Consider the following 23,366-nt stretch of genomic DNA (forward strand, 5'->3'; position numbering starts at 1 on the left):
GTCCTCTTCTTTTCTCCCAGGCTCTCAACTTCCAGGGGCGGCTGAAGTTCCTACATGGACAGAATAAGAAAGCGGAGGATGGCACTCCCATCCCCCCTCAGCTGGCTCTGTTCGCCGTGGCAACCCCCCTCCAGTCTCCGTCCATCCTGGAGATCCGGACCAAGAACATGATCTTCAGGACTAAGCACAAGCTGGACTTCACGCCGCTTGCCTGCGATGCCAAGTAAGGAACGGGAGCAAAAGTCAAAAGAACCACAGTCAACACTGAGGAGTTATAAACCAAACCATCCTCCCTTTCCATCCCAATTTAACGTCCACTTTACATGATGTCTACAAAGAAAGAACAAAGGGGGGAATTCCCCTGTCCCGCCCACCATGGGGATTGTAGCGGATGGGGGCGGGGGCGGGGGGGGGGCGGACCATGCAAAGGTCCTTTGACCTATGGCAGGATTGTCCGGTTTTGGGATCAGCGCAGCCGGAAACTCCTGCCCATTGTGTCTCTCTGGGAGTATGTTACCGAGTGGAGTTGAATTGAGGTGTTTATTGGGAGCGATTAGCTTTGAAACCTGGTCATTTTGACAGTCATAGGAACCTAAAACCCCACCCGCGGCTGGGATTCCCCGACCTCGCCCGGGGCTGGGATTCCCCGACCTCACCCGGGGCTGGGATTCTCCGACCTTGCCCGGGGCTGGGATTCCCCGACCTCGCCCGGGGCTGGGATTCCCCGACCTCGCCCGGGGCTGGGATTCCCCGACCTCGCCCGGGGCTGGGATACTCCAACCTCGCCCGCGGCCGGGATTCTCCGACCTCGCCCGCAGCTGGGATACTCCGACCTCATCCCTGTAACTCCACATATTTACCCTGCTAATCCTCCTGACACGCAGGGACAATTTAGCATGGCCAATCCACCGACCAGCACCATCATTTAATGGTTCTCATGTGAAATCCTGCTTGGAGCTCCAAATCTGGAGAATCTCTGTAATGACTTCACCGAGGTCCATGGGTTGGACCTGCTCAAATATGAGCTCCCTAATTGAGGCCTGTTCAGGCTGCCCAATCAGGGAGCTCTACAGAGACATGTGGAGTGTCCAGGTCATCTGCTCCTGGGTGAATCCTCTATCCTGGGAAGTACCAGCCTGAGTATCGCAAACCATCGGAAATAAATCCGTTTTGGTTAAGGAACTCGCTGAAGTTATTTCAACCTAGTGGTTTGAACAAAGAACAAAGAATAGTACAGCACAGAAACAGGCCCTTCGGCCCACCAAGCCTGCGCCAATCACATTGTCCTATCTAGACCAACCACCTGCATCTCTCTATTCCTTGTCTGTTCATGTGTCTATCCAGATAAGTCTTCAATGTGGCTAACATGTCTGCCTCAACCACCTCACTTGGCAGTGCATTCCAGGCCCTCACCACCCTCTGTGTAAAAAACTCCCCCCGCACACCTCCACTGAACCTTTCCCCCCTTATCTTGAACTTGTGCCCCCTTGCAATTGTCATTTCTGCCCCTGGGAAAAAGCTTCCAACTGTTCACCCTATCAATACCCCTCATAATTTTATAAACTCCTGTCAGGTCGCCCCCTCAGCCTCCGTCTTTCCAGGGAGAACAATCCCAGTTTATTCAATCTCTCCTCATAGCTAATACCCTCCATACCAGGCAACATCCTGGTAAACCTTTTCTGTACTCCCTCCAAAGCCTCCACATCCTTCTGGCAGTGTGGTGACCAAATGTGGTCTAACCAACGTTTTATATAACTGTAACATAATTTGCCACTTTTATACTCAATGCCCTGGCCGATGAAGGCAAGCGTGCCGTATGCTTCATATTTCTTCACCACCTTTTCCACCTGTGCTGCCACTTTTAAGGATCTGTGGCCGTGTACTCCCAGATCTCTCTGTGTGTCTGTGTTCCTGATGGTTCTGCCATTTATTTTATAGCTCCCACCTGAATTGGATCGACCAAAATGCATCTCCTCGCATTTGTCCAGATTAAATTCCATTTGCCATTTCTCTGCCCAATTTTCCAGTCTATCTATATCCTGCTGTATTCTCCGCCAATCTTAGTATCATCCACAAACTTGCTAATCAGACCAGCTACGTTTTCTTCCAAGTCATTTATATATATTACAAACAGCAGAGGTCCCAGCACTGATCCCTGCCGAACACCACGAGTTACAGACCTCCATTCAGAATAACACTCTTCCACTGCTACCCTCAGTCTTCAATCGCCAACCCTGTTCAGAATGTTCGTTTGTAATCTTAAAGCAGGGGTTTGGAGCATCCAATTTATTGATGCTGACAATCTCTTTCCTGAGGTGAGACCCAGTCCATGTTCATTCATTTCTTTTAGTTTCTCTGTTTTGTGGAGACATCTCCACATTCCCAAAGTCACCCAACCTCTGGTCACAACTCCCTTAGCGGCCTGCTGGCATCTCACTCAATCGCCACTCTTTACTGCTCAGCTTCAGCCCACGCACTGTGGCACAGTGGTTAGCACTGCCTCACAGGGACCCGGGTTCGATTCCCGGCTTGGGTCACTGTCTGTGTGGAGTTTGCATGTTCTCCCCATGAATGCGTGGGTTTCCTCCCACAGTCCAAAGATGTGCGGGTTAGGGTGGATTGGCCATGCTAAATTGCCCCTTAGTGTCCAAAGATGTATAGGTTAGGGGGATTGGCCATGCTAAATTGCCCCTTAGTGTCCAAAGATGTATAGGTTAGGGGGATTGGCCATGCTAAATTGCCCCTTAGTGTCCAAAGATGTACAGGTTAGGGGGATTGGCCATGCTAAATTGCCCCTTAGTGTCCAAAGATGTATAGGTTAGGGGGATTGGCCATGCTAAATTGCCCCTTGGTGTCCAAAGATGTACAGGTTAGGGGGATTGGCCATGCTAAATTGCCCCTTAGTCCAAAGATGTGCAGGTTAGGGGGATTGGCCATGCTAAATTGCCCCTTAGTCCAAAGATGTGCAGGTTAGGTGGGATTCTATGAGACTGGAACTGGATTTTGTTCAACATTTTATACATGGGAAGGGACATCAAGGGATAGCAGTCAGGGTTCTGAACTCCAGATGACACCCCCTGCTCGCCCACCACCCAGGGTCCATGGACATTCTGAGCACTCACTGTGCCACCTCAGAGCTCTGCACCAGATATTTAGTGAGGAACCTTCTGAAAATGGAGAAATGGGGCAGTTCATCCCTTGCTGAGGGTTTGCTTCCAGAGTTGGGATTATTTTTGTAGGAAGTTTCCTAGACCTTTGGGGAAATGAGCCAGGACTTTGAGAGGAGCGAGGCAGTTGGTTAATTTTAAACGCAATGCTGTTTGAAGTGTTTCATGATTTCCTCTTTGTGTTAGGGGGAAGATTGTTCTGGGATATACAGAGGCTGAACTCCGGGCACGTGGGACTGGATACCAGTTTATCCACGTCGCAGACATGTTACACTGCGCCGAAAATCACGTCCGAAGTAAGTGCCCGGATTATGCTGCTTTCTCCAACTTCAAAATACGTGTTGTGTTTTCCAGGTGTTTGAGCTCTTCCTTCCACTTCGAATCAGAACACACTCACTCACACACACTCACACACACTCATAAAGACACACACACACACATACACACACTCACACATACACACACACACGCACTCACCCACACACACACACACTCACAAAGACACACATACACACACTCACACATACACACACACACGCACTCACACACACTCACACACTCTCAAAGACACTCACACACACACTCACACACACACTCAAGGACACACACACTCACACACACGCACTCACACACACTCAAAGACACACACACTCACACACACACTCACAAAGACACACACACACACATACACACACACACACACCCACACACTCACACACACACTCACACACATACACACACACCCATACACACACACACACTCACACCCACATACCCACACACATACACACACACACACCTACACACATGCACTCATACACGCACCCACACGCATACACACACGCAACCACACACACTTACACTCACACACCCACACACTCACAGACACACACACACCCTCACACATACACAGACCCACACACATACACACACTCACACACACTCAGACACTCACTCACACACACACACTCACACACCCACACACACTCACACACCCACACACACACTCACACACACACACCCACACACATACACATGCACACACTCATACACCCACACACACACACACTCACACTCACACACCCACACACACACACCCACACACTCACATACACACCCACACGCATACACACACCCACAAACACACTTTCACTCACATACCCACACACACACACACTCACAGACACATACCCTCACACATACACACACTCATACACACACTCACACATACACACACACAACACACCCACACACACTCTCACACACACTCACTCACGCACACACACACATACACTCATAGAGTCATAGAGGTTTACAGCATGGAAACAGGCCCTTCGGCCCAACTTGTCCATGCCGCCCTTTTTTTTTTAAACCCCTAAACTAATCCCAATTGCCTGCATTTGGCCCATATCCCTCTATACCCATCTTACTCATGTAACTGTCTAAATGCTTTTTAAAAGATAAAATTGTACCCGCCTCTACTACTACCTCTGGCAGTTTGTTCCAGACACACACCACCCTCTGTGTGAAACAAATGCCCCTCTAGTCACTTTTGTATCTCTCCCCTCTCACCTTAAACATATGTCCTCTAGTTTTAGACTCCCCTACCTTTGGGAAAAGATATTGACTATCTAGCTGATCTATGCCCCTCATTATTTTATAGACCTCTATAAGATCACCTCTCAGCCTCCTACGCTCCAGAGAAAAAAGTCCCAGTCTATCCAGCCTCACCTTATAACTCAAACCATCAAGTCCCGGTAGCATCCTAGTAAATCTTTTCTGCACTCTTTCTAGTTTAATAATATCCTTTCTATAATAGGGTGACCAGAACTGTACACAGTATTCCAAGTGTGGCCTTACCAAGGTCTTGTACAACTTCAACAAGACGTCCCAACTCCTGTATTCAATGTTCTGACCGATGAAACCAAGCATGCCGAATGCCTTCTTCACCACTCTGTCCACCTGTGACTCCACTTTCAAGGAGCTATGAACATGTACCCCTAGATCTCTTTGTTCTGTAACTCTCCATAACGCCCTACCATTAACTGAGAAAGTCCTGCCCTGGTTCAATCTACCAAAATGCATCACCTCGCATTTGTCTAAATTAAACTCCATCTGCCATTCGTCAGCCCACTGGCCCAATTGATCAAGATCCCGCTGCAATTGGAGATAACTTTCTTCACTGTCCACTATGACACCAGTCTTGGTGTCATCTGCAAACTTACTAACCATGCCCCCTATATTCTCATCCAAATCATTAATATAAATGACAAATAACAGTGGGCCCAGCACTGATCCCTGAGGCACACCGCTGGTCACGGGCCTCCAGTTTGAAAAACAACCCTCTACAACCAGTCTCTGGCTTCTGTTGTCAAGCCAATTTTGTATCCATTTAGATACCTCACCCTGGATCCCGTGAGATTTAACATTATGCAACAACCTTCCATGCGGTACCTTGTCAAAGGAATTGCTAAAGTCCATGTAGACAACATCAACTGCACTGCCATAATCTACCTTCTTGGTTACCCCTTCAAAAAACTCAATTAAATTTGTGAGACATGATTTTCCACTCACAAAGCCATGCTGACTGTAATCAGTCCTTGCATCTCTAAATGCCTGTAGATCCTGTCTCTCAAAATACCTTCCAACAATTTACCCACCACAGATGTGAGGCTCACTGGCCTGTACTTCCCAGGCTTTTCCCTGCAGCCCTTTTTAAACAAAGGTACAACATTTGCCACTCTCCAATATTCAGGCACCTCACCCATGACTTTCGATGATTCAAATATCACTCACACACTCACACACACACATTCGCACACTCACACACACACACACACACTCTCACACACACACACACACACACACACACACACACTCATACACACACACACACACACACACTCACACACACACTCAGACTCACTCACACGCACACAAACACACACTCACACGCACTCACACACTCACACTCACACACACTCACACAAACACAGTCACACGCACTCACACACACACACAAACATACACGCACTGACACGCGCACTCACACTCACTCACACATGCATACACACACTCGCACACACACACACTCGCACACACACACACACACTCGCACACACACACACATGCACACACACTCACACACACATGCACACACACTCTCACACACACACACACACACACAGTCACACGCACACACACACAAACATACATGCACTGACATGCGCACTCACACTCACACACACACTCGCACGCACACACTCGCGCACACACACACACATGCACACACACTCACACACACACACTCACACGCACACACACACACACACACACACTCACACACACACACTCTCACGTACACACATTTACACACACACAAACAAAAGACAAACAGATGGGGGTCTCTGCAGAGGTGGGCTTTGGAAGATAGGCTTTACAAAATAAAGGATAAAGTTTGCAGGGTTTTGATGTTGTCGATCTGGAGCTCGCTTGTGTGAAAACCCAGTCGACTTCTGGAGGTTCTCATCAACCGAGCTTCGGCATATACGAGAATATAGAGCTGGATCAATTCTTCGTGTCTCAGCTTTTCAGGTTTCCAAATGCAGACAAGTTTTACTCGAAGAGGATTCTCTGGCAGCAGTTTGATAACCATGCATTGAATTTCCAGCAAGGCGGAGAGAGAGAGCAAACTAAGGCAACTTTCCTTCTCGGCCTATTCACACACACACATTTAAAACACCACAGGCTCAAAACGTAACGTTCTCTCTGTCAGGCGGTTTCCAGTAAATCACGAGCCTTTGCCTTCAAACAAGTTTTTATCTCCTTCAATTAAGCAGTTCAAACAGCTTCCCGCCCCGCCCCATGCTAATCAGGTCGCTGCAATTATGTGACTTCCGAGATAAGGAATGCTCGGTGACAGTTCAAGATGAACTTATGACCTTCTCTAACAAAATACGAGCCATGTATGGCTCCTGCTCTGTACAAGACCGCAAGAAACTACAAAGGGTCACGAACGTAACCCAATCCATCACGCAAACCAGCCTCCCATCCATTGACTCTGTCTACCCTTCCCGCTGCCTCGGCAAAGCAGTCAGCATAATTAAGGACCCCACGCACCCCGGACATTCTCTCTTCCACCTTCTTCCTTCGGGAAAAAGATACAAAAGTCTGAGGTCACGTACCGACCGACTCAAGAACAGCTTCTTCTCTGCTGCTGTCAGACTTTTGAATGGAGCTACCTCGCATTAAGCTGATCTTTCTCTACATCCTAGCTAGGAGTGTAACACTACATTCTGCACCCTCTCCTTTCCTTCTCTATGAACGGTATACTTTGTCTGTATAGCGCGCAAGAAACAATACTTTTCACTGTATGTTAATATATGTGGCAATAATAAATCAAATCTAATCAAATCCTTGGTGTATATTGTGAATAGCTAGGGCCCAAGCACTGATTGCTGCAGGATCCCACCACTCACTGCCTGCCACCGTGAAAAAACATACTTTATTCCTACTCTCCGTTCCCTGCCTGCTAACCAATTCTCAAACCATGACAATATATTACCTCCAATCCCATGCACTTCAATTTTACACACCAACTTCTTCTGTGGGAGTTTGTCAAAAGCTTGCTGAAAATTCAAATACATCACATCCACTGGCTCACTCCGATCTATTCTGCTCGTTACATCGTCAGAAAACTCCAGTGGGTAAGTGAAGGCTAAGGGGTGGGTAGAGGTTTTTAAATGATGAAGGAGTTTGATGGAGGATATGTTTCCACTCACAGGGAAGGTTAAAACCCATGGATCATAATAATAAATGCCATAGGTAATTGGGCGCCACAGTGGCACAGTGGTTAGCACTACTACCTCACAGCGCCAGGGACACGGGTTCGATTCCGACCTTGGGTCACTGTCTGTGTGGAGTTTGCACATTCTCCCGTGTCAGCGTGGGTTTCTTCCGGGTGCTCCAGTTTCCTTCCACAGACTGAAAGATTTGCAGGCAAGGTGGATTGGCCATGGTAAATTGCCCCTTAGTGTCCAAAGATGTGCAGGTTAGGTAGATTGGCCATGCCAAATTGCCCCTTAGTGTCTAATGATGTGTAGGTTAGGTGGATTGGCCATGGTAAATTGCCCCTTAGTGTCCAAAGATGTGTAGGTCAGGTGGATTGGCCATGGTAAATTGCCCCTTAGGGTCCAAAGATGTGTGGGTTAGGTGGATTGGCCATGCCAAATTGCCTCTTAGTGTCAGGGGGATTAGCAGGGTAAATGCATGGGGTTAGGGTGGGATTCTTGTCAGTGCAGCCTTGATGGGCCGAATGGCCTCCTTTTGCACTGCAGGGATTCTATGATTGTAATTCAGGAGAGATTTTGTTTGAGAATGCTGAGGATGTGGTACTTGCTACTGCAGGGAGTGGTTGGGTTGAATAGTACAGATGTGTTGAAGTGAATGTTGGATTAACACCGAGGGAGAATGGAATCGAAGGGTATATCGATAGGCTGAGATGGATCATGGACAGGAGGAAGCTCGTGTGGAGCAGAAGCTACAGCAGCCCAAAGCTGTTTCTGTAATTCCGATGCCACCTCAGTTGAACCCTCCCGATGTGTTGCCTGTATCAGTGAATCAGACTGCCAGATGCATGCTGTTTTATACAGCTGGCCCATTCACACCAACAGCTGAACTGAAACCGTGCCAAACTCATTCTGTTTTGAAGCTTTCACAGTCACCAGGCAAAGGGGCTCCCTTCACATCAGTGTGGGCTGCACTTAACATCGCAGGACTCCGATGTGAAGGGTTAAAACTTCATGGGGCGCACCAGATCCTGGCGCTGAGATGAAATGCAGACAGGGGACCTGGAACTTTCTTTTAATTCATTCGTGGGACATGGGCATTGCTGTCTGGCCAGCATTTATTGCCCATCCCTAGTTGCCCTTGGAGGGCAGTTGAGAGTCAACCACTTTGCTGTGGCTCTGGAGTCACATGTAGGCCAGACCGGGTAAGGACAGCAGATTTCATAGAACATAGAACATAGAAAGCCACAGCACAAACAGGCCCTTCGGCCCACAAGTTGCGCCGATCACATCCCCACCTCTAGGCCTATCTATAGCCCTCAATCCCATTAAATCCCATGTACTCATCCAGAAGTCTCTTAAAAGACCCCAACGAGTTTGCCTCCACCACCACCGACGTCAGCCGATTCCACTCACCCACCACCCTCTGAGTGAAAAACTTACCCCTGACATCCCCCCTGTACCTACCCCCCAGCACCTTAAACCTGTGTCCTCTCGTAGCAACCATTTCAGCCCTTGGAAATAGCCTCTGAGAGTTCACCCTATCCAGACCCCTCAACATCTTGTAAACCTCTATCAGGTCACCTCTCATCCTTCGTCTCTCCAGGGAGAAGAGACCAAGCTCCCTCAACCTATCCTCATAAGGCATGCCCCCCAATCCAGGCAACATCCTTGTAAATCTCCTCTGCACCCTTTCAATGGCTTCAACATCTTTCCTGTAATGAGGTGACCAGAACTGCGCGCAGTACTCCAAGTGGGGTCTAACCAGGGTCCTATAAAGCTGCAGCATTATCTCCCGACTCCTAAACTCAATCCCTCGATTAATGAAGGCTAGTACGCCATACGCCTTCTTGACCGCATCCTCCACCTGCGAGGCCGATTTAAGAGTCCTATGGACCCGGACCCCAAGGTCCCTCTGATCCTCTACACTGCTAAGAATGGTACCCTTCATTTTATACTGCTGCTCCATCCCATTGGATCTGCCAAAATGGATCACCACACACTTATCCGGGTTGAAGTCCATCTGCCACTTCTCCGCCCAGTCCTGCATTCTATCTATGTCTCGCTGCAACTTCTGACATCCCTCCAAACTATCCACAACACCACCTACCTTGGTGTCGTCAGCAAACTTACCAACCCATCCCTCCACTTCCTCATCCAGGTCATTTATGAAAATGACAAACAGCAAGGGTCCCAGAACAGATCCCTGGGGCACTCCACTGGTCACTGACCTCCATGCAGAGAAAGACCCCTCCACAGCCACTCTCTGCCTTCTGCAGGCAAGCCAGTTCTGGATCCTAAAAGACATTCCTTCCCTAAAAGACATTAGTGACCCAGATGGGTTTTTCCAATAATCAACAATGGTTTCGTAGTAATCAGTGGATTCTTAATTCCAGATTTTTTTTATTGAATTCAAATTGAACCATCTGCTGTGGCGGGATTTGAACCCGGGTCCCCCAGAACATTAGCTTAGTTTCTGGATTAATACTCTAGGTTAGTCAATGGCACAAATCAATTTCAGCCTCCCAGATTGCCTGGATCCACTACAGTTCACCTACTGTTGCAACAGGTCCACAGCAGACGCCACCTCTCTGACCCTGCACTCAACCCTGGAACACCTAGATAACAAGGACACTTATGTCAGACTCCTATTTATTGACTACAGCTCAGCCTTCAATACCATTATTCTTATGAAACTCAACTCCAAATTCCGTAGCCTGGGGCTCGGCTCCTCCCTCTGCGACTGGATCCTGAACTTCCTAACTCACAGACCACAATCAGTAAGGATAGGCAACAACACCTCCTCCACGATCATCTTCTACACCGGTGCCCCACAAGGCTGTGTCCTCAGCCCCCTACTATACTCCTTATACACCTATGACTGTGTGGCCAAATTCCCCTCCAATTTGATTTTCAAGTTTGCTGATGGCACCACCGTAGTGGGTCGGATCTCAAACAATGACGAGGCAGAGTACAGGAATGAGATAGAGAATCTGGTGAACTGGTGCGGTGATAATAATCTCTCCCTCAATGTCAGCAAAATGAAGGAGATTGTCATTGACTTTAGGAAGTGTAGTGGAGGGCATGCCCCTGTCTATATCAATGGGGACAAAGTCGAAATGGTCGAGAGCTTTAAATTTTTAGGTGTCCAGATCACCAACAACCTGTCTTGGTCCCCCCATGCCGACGCTATAGTTAAGAAAGCCCACCAACGCTTCGACTATCTCAGGAGCCTAAGGAAATTTGGCATGTCCGCTATGACTCTCATCAACCTTTACAGATGCACCATAGAAAGCATTCTTTCGGGTTGTATCACAGCTTGGTATGGCTCCTGCTCTGCCCAAGACCACAAAATACTACAAAGGGTTGTGAACAAAGCCCAGTCCATCACTCAAACCAGCCTCCCATCCATTGACTCGGTCTACACTCTCCTCTGCCTCGGAAAGGCAGCCGGCATAATCAAGGACCCCACACACCCCGGACATTCTCTCTTCCACCTTGTTCCATCAGGAAAAAGATACAAAAGTCTGAGATCACGTACCAACCGACTCAAGAACAGCTTCTTCCCTGCTGCTGTCAGACTTTTGAATGGACCTACCTTGCATTAAGTTGATCTTTCTCTACACCCTAGCTATGACTGTAACACTACATTCTGCACTCTCTCCTTTCCTTCTCTATGAACGGTTTGCTTTGTATATCATGCAAGAAGCAATACTTTTCACTGTATACCAATACATGCGACAGTAATAAATCAAATATAGCAATAATCCCACTAGGCTGTTGCCTCCCCCAGCGGCGAAACCCGGAGGCTGGAGGTGACCACTCCAGGAGTCCTGTCCAATTAAGGATGGTGGACGGGACTCTGTGTCTTGGGGATGGTGCCAGCAGGAGGCCATCTGGCAATGAAAGATCGGCAGTCCCACTGTCGGAGGTAAGAGCTGCCAGTGCAGGCTGGAGAACGAGAGGGCGCTTCACGCTGGAGGCACTCTCCGGAGAATGTTCCGACATGCAGAAACCAGAAGTCACTGCAGCTGCTGGAGTGTCATTTTGCACGGGGCATCCTCCACATGGCGGCCTGTGCCCACGGCTGCGGTCCCCTGGTAAAGATGGTTGCAAAGGCCTCAATTCATCGGTCAGGATTTGGCTGCAGCCGTGTGGGGGGTGGGGAGGAATGACGGGGTGGGGGGGAAGGGGTGGGTGGCAGCTTTTTAACAGGCAGTTTTTAACAGGTGCACGGAGTGGACACTTTAATTAGCCCAATTGGTGACCTAGAATGCTTACAGTTCAGAATGAGGCCATTCTGCCCATCGGGTCTATACAGACCCTCCAACAGAGCATCTTACCCAGGTTCAATCCCTGTAGCCCACGTATTTACCCTGCTTATCCACCTAACCTATACATCTTTGGACACTAAGGGGCAATTTAGCATGGCCAATCCACCTAACCTGCACATGTTTGGAGCGTGGGAGGAAACCGGAGGACCCGGAGGAAACCCACACAGACACGGGCAGAGAGTGCAAACTCCACACAGACAGTGACCCGAGGCTGGAATTGAACCCGGGTCCCTGGCGCTGTGAGACAGCAGTGCTAACCACTGTGCCACCAACCTGTTGCTTATCGGGGGGGCTGGCAACCAGCCCCTCCAATCTGACCTCGAAGGAAAGATAGCCTGGAGGAGGGGCCATGCTGGAGGGGGGGCAGGAATTTGCAGGATGTCCTCCTTTGCTTCTGCCTCCGCATCCCAACGGAGGGTCAGTGTGAGAGGTTAATGGGCTAACTCGCTAACTTGGGGGTCGGGTCGGGCGTTTTACTGCACAGGGATCCAGCAGAGTGGAGGGAAAAACATGGAGACTGAAGGCTTGTTGGGGAAAACCCAAGCCAACAAAAGCAAGCAACTTCCCGCAAATCCCTGTGGCTGATTTATTATGCTGGGCTGCAAACATGTTCCTCGATTTTGGGACTGGGCGGGAGGATCGCCAAGTGGGTGGACAGGAACCAGCGATGAATTTTTTTCTCTCTTCTCTTAAGTTACAAATTATGTTTTGAATTCACTCGATCTCCTTCCAGGGACTTAGTTGGCTCAGTGCAAGTTCTCCTTCCCCCAGCTGCTTCAGATTTTTCTTGGAAATGTTGCACGTTGGTAGAATTGAACGCTGTCCCTCACTACCTTTCCCAGGTGCCTCCTCAAGACTGAGGGAGTGTCTTCCCAGCCTCCTGCCATCGCAGCAACTAAACTTTCTTTATTATTCATTTCATGGCATGTGGGCATCACTGGCTGGACCACCATTTGTTATCCATTCCTAACTGCCCCCCCATTTCAGGGGGCAGTTGAGAGTCAACCACATTGCTGTGGCTCTGGAGTCACATGTAGGCCAGACCAGGTAAGGACTGCAGATTTCCTTCCCTAAAGGACATTAGTGAATCAGATGGGTTCTTCCGACAATCGACAATGGTTTCATGGTCATCAGTAGATTCTTCCCTGTTGCCATCAGACTTTTGAATGGACCAGGGAGTGCAGCAAAGATTTACCAGGCTGATTCCGGGGATGGCGGGACTGATGTATGAGAAGAGATTGACTAAGTTAGGATTGTATTCGCTAAAGTTCAGACGAGTGAGGGGGATCTCATAGAGACTTATAAAATTCTAACAGGACTAGACAGGGTAGATGCAGGGAGGATGTTCCCGATGATGGGGTTTCCAGAACCAGGGGTCACAGTCTGAGGATTCAGGATAGACCATTTAGGACGGAGATGAGGGGATATTTCTTCACCCAATGCTGTTAATGCAATTCGAGTAGGTGCTGTGCTTCTAGGCTGGTGCAGACATAATGGGCAAAGTGGCCTCTTTCTGTGCTGTAAACCTTCCCTTCTATCATTCTATGATGTAATTGGGTACAGTAAAGGAGCAAGCTAAGAGTCCGTTCCATCGTTATAATTCAGGTCAGAAACTCCAAAGTGTTTTATGAAGTCCACCTGGGATCATACGTTTCGCACTTTGAATTTGGCGAGGATAAGCAAGAGATATTTCACTTCAGGTATGATTTAAATGACCCACTAGGGAGCTTTTACCAAAGACAGTTTATTTGAGAATACAGTTAACATGTATAGAAAGGAAATTAACAATAACTTTTACCAATTACAAATAAAACAAAACAATCATGTCATTGTATAAACATTAACAGCGAAACACCATTCCAAGGAAGCAAATCCCAGAAACAAAACCTTTGCCACAGGTTGAACACAGCAAAGACTAATGCACACGTGATACTGGAATTGAGTCTTTTGGTTGGAGAATTGAAACCCTGATTTTTAGCCTTTCAGATGTTCAGGTTAGGTGGACTAGACATGGTAAATTGCCCCTTAATGTCCAAAGATCTGCAGGTTAGGTGGGTTAGCCAGAGTAGATTGCCCATTAGTGTCCCAAGATGTGTGGATTAGGGAGATTGACCATGCTAAATTGCCCTTTAGTGTCCAAAGATGTGTAAGTCAGGTGGATTGGCCATGCAAAATTGCCCCTTAGTGCCCAAAGATGTGTACGTTAGGTGAGTTAGCCATGGTAAATTGCCCCTTAGTGTTCAAAGATGTGCGGGTTAGGTGGATTGGTCATGCTAAATTGCCCCTTAATGTCCAAAGATGTGTAGGTTAGGTGGAATGCGTGGGGTTACAGAGATAGGGTGGGGGCGTGGTGCGGGCCTCGGTCAGAAGCTCTTTCGGAGAGTCAGTGGAGACTTGATGGGCAGAATGACCTCCTTCTCTGCGGTAAGAATTGTATGGATCACAGTCACAGGAACATAATGTAATGTATTAAATAATTGTAAAAACTCATCATTTTCAATTGAGCTGATTGAGACAGAGTTGAGGATGGAGTATTGGGACAAAAGTTCCTGCATCATCTTCAGTTGTTGCGTCGGATTCCTACATGTGACTCCAGAGCCACAGCAATGTGATTGACACTTAACTGCCCTCGGGCAAGTAGGGATGGACAATAGATGCGGCCAACCAGCGACGCCCATATCCCACGAATGAATTGAAAGGGAAACATATGGTTTGATGTACTGGGTGGAATTGGGTTGGAGCTAGAATCCTGCTGGAGGTTTGTGAAGACCATCAGTGAGAGGAAGAGAACATGGGTTCTGATTGTCTGACCACCTGCTTAGGTCAGTGATTGGCTCTTGCTCTCAGATCCAGTCCCATGTTGATGGCCATTGGAGGACGGTTGTGTAGAAAATGCATTTCACTGAAACCAATCCAAGTTCCCAGCTACGACGTATTGTGGTCATGGGGATTTGGTTCCGATCAAGACCATAACTTCTTTCCTCACAACATAATAGCCACCCCTTAAATTCTCTTCCTCAATGTCAGTTTATATCTGCTGAAGGAGAAAAATTAATTAGTTTTGGTTCATTTTGTCAATGAAACTTCATCCACTTATCGTAGATCAACCTTCCTCGGTTTAGGACTCTTGACAGTGCAGACTTTTAGGGCTCACTCAAGAGTACTTTGTCCAAGGCCATTTCCTAGATTTATTGAGGTCAGGAAATTGTCCCGTTGATTTAGTCATAGTCATAGAGATATACAGCACAGAAACAGGCCCTTCGGCCCAACTTAGCCATGCCGACCAGGTTTCCTAAACTAACCTAGTCCCATTTGCCCATTTGGCCAATATCCCTCTAAACCTTTCCTATCCATGTACCTGTCCAAATGTCTTTTAAATGTAACTGTACCCGCCTCTACCACCTCCTCCGGCAGCTCATCCCATACACGCACCACCCTCTGTGTGAAAAAGTTGTCCCTCAGTTCTCTTTTAAATCTTTCTCCTTTCACCTTAAACCTACGCCTTCTACTTTTGGACTCCCCCTAGCCTGGGGGAAAAGTCCTCGGCTATTCACCTTATCTACGCCCCTCGTGGTTTTATAAACTTCACCTGAGGTTTATCAAGATGTGACTCTTGAGAAACGGATTGGGAGGGCAACTGGCAAAATGGTCCAAACCCATGAATTTGCATCTGTTTAAATTTAGCGGATGAAATATTGCCACAAGTATAAAACTGTGTAATTCAGTGATAGACGCATGCAAGCAGTGGGACATTGGAATTTTTATCCCATTATTTATTAGAAAATCCTGCCTTATGATTTCCTTTCTCAGACTAATTTAGCTGATCCTGACCGTTAATTGTTTCCCAGAAAGCCAACTCCGAGAGCCAAACTGAAGACTAAGGGGCATGAAAATGTTTGAGCACCTCCTACTCGGGCACTTTCTGGGTCTTCACCTTCTGCTGACCTCGACTGAGCCAAGTTTATGCTGCTTAATAAGAACAAAACCTACCTGTGATCACAAACTCCTAATGCTTGCTAACTCTCAACTTGAGCAAGTTTCCATTTGCAAATATCTGGGAATCTGGCTGGGCAATGCTTTGACTTTTAATTCCCACGTTGATATTTTACAAGCTAAGGTTAAGTCTAGACTTGGTTTTCTGTGTTGGAACAGGTCCTGTTCCACTCATTCTCCCAGATACACTCTTGTTGAGATATCCATCCTGCCTGTGTTTAATTAGGGAAGCATCGTTGATAAAATATTCTCCTAAACCTCTCTTGGTGAGTTAGCCGTTCTCTTCCATTTTGCAATTAGATTTGTGACTGGTTCCCCTTTCCACACCCATCACTGCGACCTCTACTCCTTGATTAAGTGGTCCCCATTGTACACAAAACACCAACTCGATTGGCTTCTGGCTACTTATCCCAAACTTGCTCGGGAAAACACCCTTTTCACATTTTACTGTTACTGTCATAGGGGCATAGATCAGCTAGATAGTCAATATCCTGTCCCAAAGGTAGGGGAGTCTAAAACTAGAGGGCATAGGTTTAAGGTGAGAGGGGAGAGATACAAAAGGGTCCAGAGGGGCAATTTTTTCGCACAGAGGGTGGTGAGTGTCTGGAACAAGCTGCCAGAGGCAGTAGTAGAGGCGGGTACAATTTTATCTTTTAAAAAGCATTTAGACCATTACATGGGTAAGATGGGTATAGAGGGCTGTGGGCCAAATGCAGGCAATTAGAACAAGCTTAGTGGTAAAAACTGGGTGTCATGGACAAGTTGGGCCGAAGGGCCTGTTTCCATGCTGTAAACCTCTATGACTCTTGCAATCTGAGGTCACGTGACTTGATCCAATTGGTCTTTTGATTTGATTTATTATTGTCACATGTATTAGCACACAGTGAAAAGTATTGTTTCCTGTGTGCTATACAAAGAATACCGTTCATAGAGTACATAGGGGAGAAGGAAAGGAGAGGGTGCAGACTATAGTAAAAGCAAAATACTGCAGATGCTGGAATCTGAAACAAAAACAGAAAATGCTGGAAAATCTCAGCAACTCTGACAGCATTTGTGGACATGATGTGGAGATGCCGGCGTTGGACTGGGGTAAGCACAGTAAGAGGTCTCACAACACCAGGTTAAAGTCCAACAGGTTTATTTGGTAGCACAAGCCACAAGCTTTCGGAGAGCTGCCCCTTCGTCAGATGGAGTGAAAATCTGTTCTCCAACAGTGCACAGAGACACAACATCAAGTTACAGAATACTAATTAGAATGCAAATCTCTACAGCCAGCAAGGTCACTCTGTACCTTTAAGACCTGGCTGGCTGTAGAGATTTGCATTCTAATTAGTATTCTGTAACTTGATGTTGTGTCTCTGTGCACTGTTGGAGAACAGATTTTCACTCCATCTGACGAAGGGGCAGCGCTCCGAAAACTTATGGTATTTGCTACCAAATAAACCTGTTGGACTTTAACCTGGTGTTGTGAGACTTCTTACAGCATTTGTGGAGACAGAGAGCCTTGAAGGGTCATCCAGACTTGAAACGTTGGCTCTATTCTCTCTCCACAGATGCTGTCAGACCTGCTGAGATTTTCCAGCTTTTTCTGTTTTTGATCCAGATTGTAGTGTTACAGTCATAGCTAGGGTGTAGAGAAAAATGAACTTAATATCAGGTAGGTCCATTCAAAAGTCTGACAGCAGCAGGGAAGAAGCTGTCCTTGAGTCGGTTGGTACGTGTCCTCAGACTTTTATATCTTTTTCCCGACGGAAGAAGGTGGAAGAGAGAATGTTCGGGTTGGGTGGGGTCCTTAATTATACTGGCTGCTTTTCCGAGGCAGCGGGACGTGTAGACAGTCAATGAATGGGAGGCTGGTTTGTGTGATGGACTGGGCTTCGTTCATGACTCTGTAGTTTCTTGCGGTCTTGGATAGAGCAGGAGTCACTCCAAGAGTCATTACCCTCTTTGATCGTTAATTCGTTGCAGTTTGCGACTGCCTGTGCCTGGAACCAGGTACAACTAAAGCTGAAGCCACTAACATTATTATGGATGCCTTTTGCTGAAGGGTTAAGGCTCTGATAGGTTAATTCCTAACCTGTCAATTCTCTTTCACCACTAATTTTTTAATGTTTAAATTAGTTAAATTGTTGTGTGGTTTCTGTTCCTGCCCCTTGACCAGGTCGTTGTTGTAAATAAGAATTGGTTCTCAATTGACTCGACTAAAGAGGTTCAATAAATTAACCATAGAATCCCTGCAGTGCAGAAGGAGGACAGTTGGCCCATCGAGTCTGGACCGACTCTCCGACAGAGCATCACGTGAAAAAGATTCTTCTCATCTCCCCGCTTTGCTTATTTTGCTTAAATTCGTGCCCACTAGTTACTGACCGGTGGTCTGTCATAATTCTGAATGATTAGGAGTCTCACAGCATCAGGTTAAAGTTCAACAGGTTTATTTGGGATCACGAGCTTCCGGAGCGCTGCTCCTTCATCAGGCGAGTGGAAAGGTGGGTTCACAAACACAGCGCATAAGTGAACCCACCTCTCCACTCACCTGATGAAGGAGCAGTACTCTGAAAGCTCGTGATTCCAAATAAACCTGTTGGACTTTAACCTGGTGTTGTGAGACTTCTTACTGTGCCCACCTCAGTCCAACACCGGCATCTCCACATCATAATTTTGAATAACTCCGATTAAATCTCCTCTTGCCCTTCCTTGAACAACTAGGAGAAGAATTTTAGCATCTTCAGCCTCTCTGCGTTAACTGAAGTCCGTGGGTTCTGGATACCACTCCAGCAAAGCTCCTCCTCTGCACCCTGCCAACGAGAGGCTGTTTGGGCAGCAAGTCAGCGCTCACACTGACTTTTGTTTGTGTTTTAGTGATTAAAACTGGAGAGAGTGGCCTGACTGTCTTCCGATTACTGACCAAAGACAACCGCTGGGCCTGGGTCCAGGCAAACGCAAGGCTGGTATACAAAAATGGAAAACCGGATTACATCATCGCAACACAGAGACCTCTGGTGTGAGTTACCAGACCATAAAGTGGTTCAATCTTTCCCTGCCATCATCCCTCTTTCTGATTTCTGTTTCCCTTTCTGCTCTGTATTCTCATTCCTTAGTTCCGGAAGGACAGAGGGTTAGTTAACGGAGAGAAAGCAGAGAGAGAATGGGTATAAAAAGGGCTTTATGAACCTGGCAGGTAGTGAACAGTGAAGGATCAGAGTCAGAGCCTCAACTATTTACCATCTGTATCAAAGACTCAGCTGAAGAGACAGAGTAACGTATCTACATTTGCCGATGATACCAAACTAGGTGGAAGGTAAGCTGTGGGGAGGACACAGAGGCTGCAAAGAGATATAGACAGATCGGGTGAGTCAGTAACTAGATGGCAGATGGAGTATAATGTTGGGAAGTGTGCAGTTATTCACTTTGGCCATTAGGTCAGAAAACCAGAATGTGTTTTTATTAAATGTGGAACATGGAAGCGTTGACGTCCACAGAGACTTTGGTGAACTTGTACCAGGGATTGCGAAAGTTAACGTGCAGGTACAGCAAGCAATTCGGAAGGTAAATGGCATGTTGGCCTTTATTGCAAGGGGATTGGAGTCCGGGGATAAAGAAATCCTGCTGGAATTGTGCAGGGTTTTGGTGAGACCAGATCTGGAATACCGTGTGCCATTTTGATCTCCGCATTTAAGAAGGATATACTTGTGTTGGAGGCGACACAGCGAAGGCTCACTGCATGATGAGGGGGTTGGTCTATGATAACAGGCTGAGTAAATTGGGGTATATTCTGTATAGTTTAGGAGAATGAAAGCTGATTTCATTGAATGCTACAGTATTCCCAAGGGGCTGGATAGGGCGGACACAGAGATTGTTTCTTCTGGTTGGGGAATCTCAGACACAGAGACACAGTCTGGTTGGATTTTGATCTCTCGGGGAATTAAGGGATGTGGGAAGTGGGTGGGAAAATGGAGTTGCAACCCAGGATCAGGCATGAGAGTATTGAATGGTGGAACAAGCTCGATGGGCCGAATGGTCTACTCCTACTCTTATTTTTTTCAGTTCGTTACTGATGGAGGCAGATTCACACAGTGAGTGGTTAGGATCTGGAATGTACTGTCTGAGAGTGTGGTGGAGACAGATTCACACAGTGAGTGGTTAGGATCTGGAATGCACTGTCTGAGAGTGTGGTGGAGACAGATTCACACAGCGAGTGGTTAGGATCTGGAATGTACTGTCTGAGAGTGCGGTGGAGACAGATTCACACAGCGAGTGGTTAGGATCTGGAATGTACTGTCTGAGAGTGTGGTGGAGACAGATTCACACAGCGAGTGGTTAGGATCTGGAATGTACTGTCTGAGAGTGTGGTGGAGACAGATTCACACAGCGAGTGGTTAGGATCTGGAATGTACTAAGAACATAAGAACATAAGAAATAGGAGCAGGAGTAGGCCATCTAGCCCCTCGAGCCTGCCCCGCCATTCAATAAGATCATGGCTGATCTGACGTGGATCAGTACCACTTACCCGCCTGATCCCCATAACCCTTAATTCCCTTACCGATCAGGAATCCATCCATCCGCGCTTTAAACATATTCAGCGAGGTAGCCTCCACCACCTCAGTGGGCAGAGAATTCCAGAGATTCGCCACCCTCTGGGAGAAGAAGTTCCTCCTCAACTCTGTCTTAAACCGACCCCCCTTTATTTTGAGGCTGTGTCCTCTAGTTTTAACTTCCTTACTAAGTGGAAAGAATCTCTCCGCCTCCACCCTATCCAGCCCCCGCATTATCTTATAAGTCTCCATAAGATCCCCCCTCGTCCTTCTAAACTCCAATGAGTACAAACCCAATCTCCTCAGCCTCTCCTCATAATCCAAACCCCTCATCTCCGGTATCAACCTGGTGAACCTTCTCTGCACTCCCTCCAATGCCAATATATCCTTCCTCATATAAGGGGACCAATACTGCACACAGTATTCCAGCTGCGGCCTCACCAATGCCCTGTACAGGTGCATCAAGACATCCCTGCTTTTATATTCTATCCCCCTCGCAATATAGGCCAACATCCCATTTGCCTTCTTGATCACCTGTTGTACCTGCAGACTGGGCTTTTGCGTCTCATGCACAAGGACCCCCAGGTCCCTTTGCACGGTAGCATGTTTTAATTTGTTTCCATTGAGATAGTAATCCCATTTGTTATTATTTCCTCCAAAGTGTATAACCTCGCATTTATCAACGTTATACTCCATTTGCCATATCCTCGCCCACTCACTCAGCCTGTCCAAATCTCTCTGCAGATCTTCTCCGTCCTCCACACGATTCACTTTTCCACTTATCTTTGTGTCGTCTGCAAACTTCGTTACCCTACACTCCGTCCCCTCCTCCAGATCATCTATATAAATGGTAAACAGTTGCGGCCCGAGTACCGATCCCTGCGGCACGCCACTAGTTACCTTCCTCCAACCGGAAAAACACCCATTTATTCCGACTCTTTGCTTCCTGTCGGATAGCCAGTCCCCAATCCACTTTAACACACTACCCCCAACTCCGTGTGCCCTAATCTTCTTCAGCAGCCTTTTATGGGGCACCTTATCAAACGCCTTTTGGAAATCCAAAAACACCGCATCCACCGGTTCTCCTCCATCAACCGCCCTAGTCACATCTTCATAAAAATCCAACATGTTCGTCAAGCACGACTTTCCCCTCATGAATCCATGCTGCGTCTGATTGATCGAACCATTTCTATCCAGATGCCCTGCTATCTCCTCCTTAATAATGGATTCCAGCATTTTCCCTACTACAGACGTTAAGCTGACCGGCCTATAGTTACCCGCCTTTTGTCTCCTTCCTTTTTTAAACAGCGGCGTAACATTAGCCGTTTTCCAATCAACCGGCACTACCCCAGAATGCAACGAGTTTTGATAAATAATCACTAACGCATCCACTATTACCTCTGACATTTCTTTCAATACCCTGGGATGCATTCCATCCGGACCCGGGGACTTGTCCACCTTCAGTCCCATTAGTCTACCCAGCACTGCCTCTCTGGTAACATTAATCGTATTAAGTATTTCTCCTGCTGCCAACCCTCTATCGTTAATATTTGGCAAACTATTTGTGTCCTCCACCGTGAAGACCGACACAAAAAACTTATTTAAAGACTCAGCCATATCCTCATTTCCCACTATTAACTCCCCCCTCTCGTCCTCCAAGGGTCCAACATTCACTCTAGCCACTCTATTCCTTTTTATATATTTATAAAAACTTTTACTATCATTTTTTATATTAATTGCTAGCCTAGCTTCATAGTCTATCCTTCCTTTCTTTATCGCTTTCTTAGTCTCTCTTTGTTGTTTCTTAAATTTTTCCCAATCACTTGTTTCTCCACTATTTTTGGCCACTCTGTACGCAGCTGTTTTTATTTTAATACTCTCCTTTATTTCCTTCGTTATCCACGGCTGGTTCTCCCTTTTCTTACAATCCTTGTTTTTTGCTGGAATATATTTTTGCTGAGAACTGAAAAGGATCTCCTTAAAAATCCTCCACTGTTCCTCAGCTATCCTACCTGCCAGCCTGCTCTCCCAGTCTACCTTAGCCAATTCATCCCTCATCCTATCATATTTCCCTCTGTTCAAACAGAGGACACTGGTTTGAGACCAAACTTTCTCCTCTTCCATCTGAATCAGAAATTCGACCATATTGTGGTCACTAGACCCAAGAGAGTCCTTCACAATAAGATCCTTAATTCTACCTACCTCGTTACACAATACCAGATCCAAAATAGCTCGTTCCCTCGTCGGTTCCGTAACATGCTGTTCAAGGAAACTATCCCGACAGCATTCTAAGAACTCTTCCTCCATTCCACCCTTACCGACTTGAGTCTGCCAGTCAATGTGCATGTTGAAGTCCCCCATGATTATTGCCGTTCCGTTTTTACACGCATCCCTTATCTGCTTGTTTATAGCCCTCCCTACCTCAACATTATTATTCGGGGGCCTATATACCACACCTACTAGTGTCTTTCTCCCTCTACTATTCCTCATCTCTACCCATAACGATTCCACGTTTTGTTCCTCAGAGCCTATGTCATCCCTCAGTACTACCCT

At 47.1% G+C, this 23,366-nt stretch overlaps 1 protein-coding gene across 1 annotated transcript in view; it reads left to right on the forward strand.

Moving 5' to 3' along the window:
- The window catches only part of ahr1b (aryl hydrocarbon receptor 1b), a 151,381-nt gene that overhangs the window by 120,532 nt on the left and 7,483 nt on the right, over positions 1 to 23,366 (forward strand). The window contains exons 7-9 of the mRNA XM_078204480.1: positions 21 to 223; positions 3,354 to 3,463; positions 19,141 to 19,282. Of these exons, the coding sequence (XP_078060606.1) occupies positions 21 to 223; positions 3,354 to 3,463; positions 19,141 to 19,282 (455 nt within the window). The remainder of the gene's footprint in view (positions 1 to 20; positions 224 to 3,353; positions 3,464 to 19,140; positions 19,283 to 23,366) is intronic.

This window comes from Mustelus asterias, unplaced genomic scaffold (genome assembly GCF_964213995.1).
Source record: "Mustelus asterias unplaced genomic scaffold, sMusAst1.hap1.1 HAP1_SCAFFOLD_347, whole genome shotgun sequence".
Taxonomy (NCBI): Eukaryota; Metazoa; Chordata; class Chondrichthyes; order Carcharhiniformes; family Triakidae; genus Mustelus; species Mustelus asterias.